This window comes from Aplysia californica, unplaced genomic scaffold (genome assembly GCF_000002075.1).
Source record: "Aplysia californica isolate F4 #8 unplaced genomic scaffold, AplCal3.0 scaffold00691, whole genome shotgun sequence".
NCBI lineage: Eukaryota > Metazoa > Mollusca > Gastropoda > Aplysiida > Aplysiidae > Aplysia > Aplysia californica.
Window position 1 is genome coordinate 26,577 of NW_004797961.1, and position 1,517 is coordinate 28,093.

Genomic DNA, 1,517 nt, shown 5'->3' on the forward strand with positions numbered 1-1,517 from the left:
GGGGGGGGGAAGAGATATGGTCAAATTTCACTTACCCACCACATACATGATACAAGCACTCAAAGAACCCTGAGCAGAAGTAAACATGAAGCTGATCTCTGCTGGAGAAGTCAAAGGTCATAGGAGGAGTCAATAAAGAGAACAGCCACCTAAAATGGCACATTAAAATATTACGATTTTGTATCTACATGAGTACATTATGCTATTTGCCACATTTTGACACATTTCAGGTCATTTAAAAGGGAGGTGGGCTGCTTCGAACCTGCCAGTTGTGGCCAGCTGGGCTGCGTGTGATATATATAATATATTATATAGCATCCCTCACCGAAAAAAGAGAGATCCTGAATAAAATGAAATTTCCCAAAGTGGGAATTGAGCTAACACCTTTCGCAAGAAAAAAACCAAGGTCCTTACCACTACACCACAGACACTAATCAAAATATGATTATGAAGTGCACATATATTAGTATAATAAAACAGATTTAAATGTAGCCTGTACGGGCCTAGTTGGGGATTCTAGATTGTGCCCTCATAAATTTATAAGTCAAAATAAGTGATGTTAAAATAATTGGGTCAGACAGAAATTTGCTCAGAGCTCCCCTACTATTTCGAAGAGGGTAGATCTATCCCAATTTTCACTTCAAGTTTTCTTTTAGGAGCAAGACGGACAAAGAAAACAATGCTGAAGCCCACAAATAAAGCGTACACGCAAAAGTCAAAGAAAATTGAATTTGGACTAGAGGTTAACCAGAACATAAAAGATCTAGAGGTAGAGGAATACTCGTAGGTAACGAGCCTGACACTGACAGCCGGTGTCTTTCTCGAGTTGTCGAGTTGAGAAGGTATCCCGTTCCCGAGAGGAAGACACTGGGGGTCATATTTGTACCTTCCCTGATACTCCAACACACCCCACGGCGCGCAGATCCACGGGTCGGAGGTCAAATTCTGCCAGGCGTTCAGCCGAGCCTGGAGCTCGGACAGGACTCCAGAATACGAGGGATTGTTTGCCAAATTGGTCACCTCCTGCGGATCGGAGGCCAGGCTGAAAAGTTCCCACTCGGGCCGGTAGTAATACGTCTGCAATGTCTTGTGCCAGTGGAGAGGGGAGCCTGATCGCGTCCGGTTGAGAAGGTCTTGGAACGAAGGAGACACGAAGAAGTCCTGGTCAATCGGGAAGGGCATTTTGAAGTTGAGGTTGTGGATGAGGTGATAGTCTTTGGTGCGGACGGACCTCATGGGGTAGTACATGGTGACCTCGTGGAGGTCGTGACTGCCAAATACAGCATCTTTGGGGACACCGCCCTGCAGAAGACAGTCGACAATATAATAATAATAATAATAATAATAATAAATAGCATTTGTATAGCGCATATCCCCGCTCAACAGCAGGCTCTATGCGCTTTACACTATATTATTAACCCAGCAGACCACAGAACACTCCGAAACATTCTCAGCTTCCCGGGAAGCATACAGTGTAAGCAGCTGATTAAGCGCTCAAACACTAACAAACTGACAAG

General features: G+C 44.5%; 1 protein-coding gene across 2 annotated transcripts in view; it reads right to left on the bottom strand.

Moving 5' to 3' along the window:
* Nucleotides 1-6: 6 nt before the first annotated feature.
* Nucleotides 7-1,517, bottom strand: part of LOC101859890 (N-sulphoglucosamine sulphohydrolase) — a 32,295-nt gene continuing 30,784 nt past the window's right edge. For both annotated transcript variants that reach the window (XM_005108444.3, XM_035972432.1), the window contains exon 10: nt 7-1,302. In XM_005108444.3, the coding sequence (XP_005108501.1) occupies nt 604-1,302 (699 nt within the window). In that variant the 3' untranslated portion in view covers nt 7-603. The remainder of the gene's footprint in view (nt 1,303-1,517) is intronic.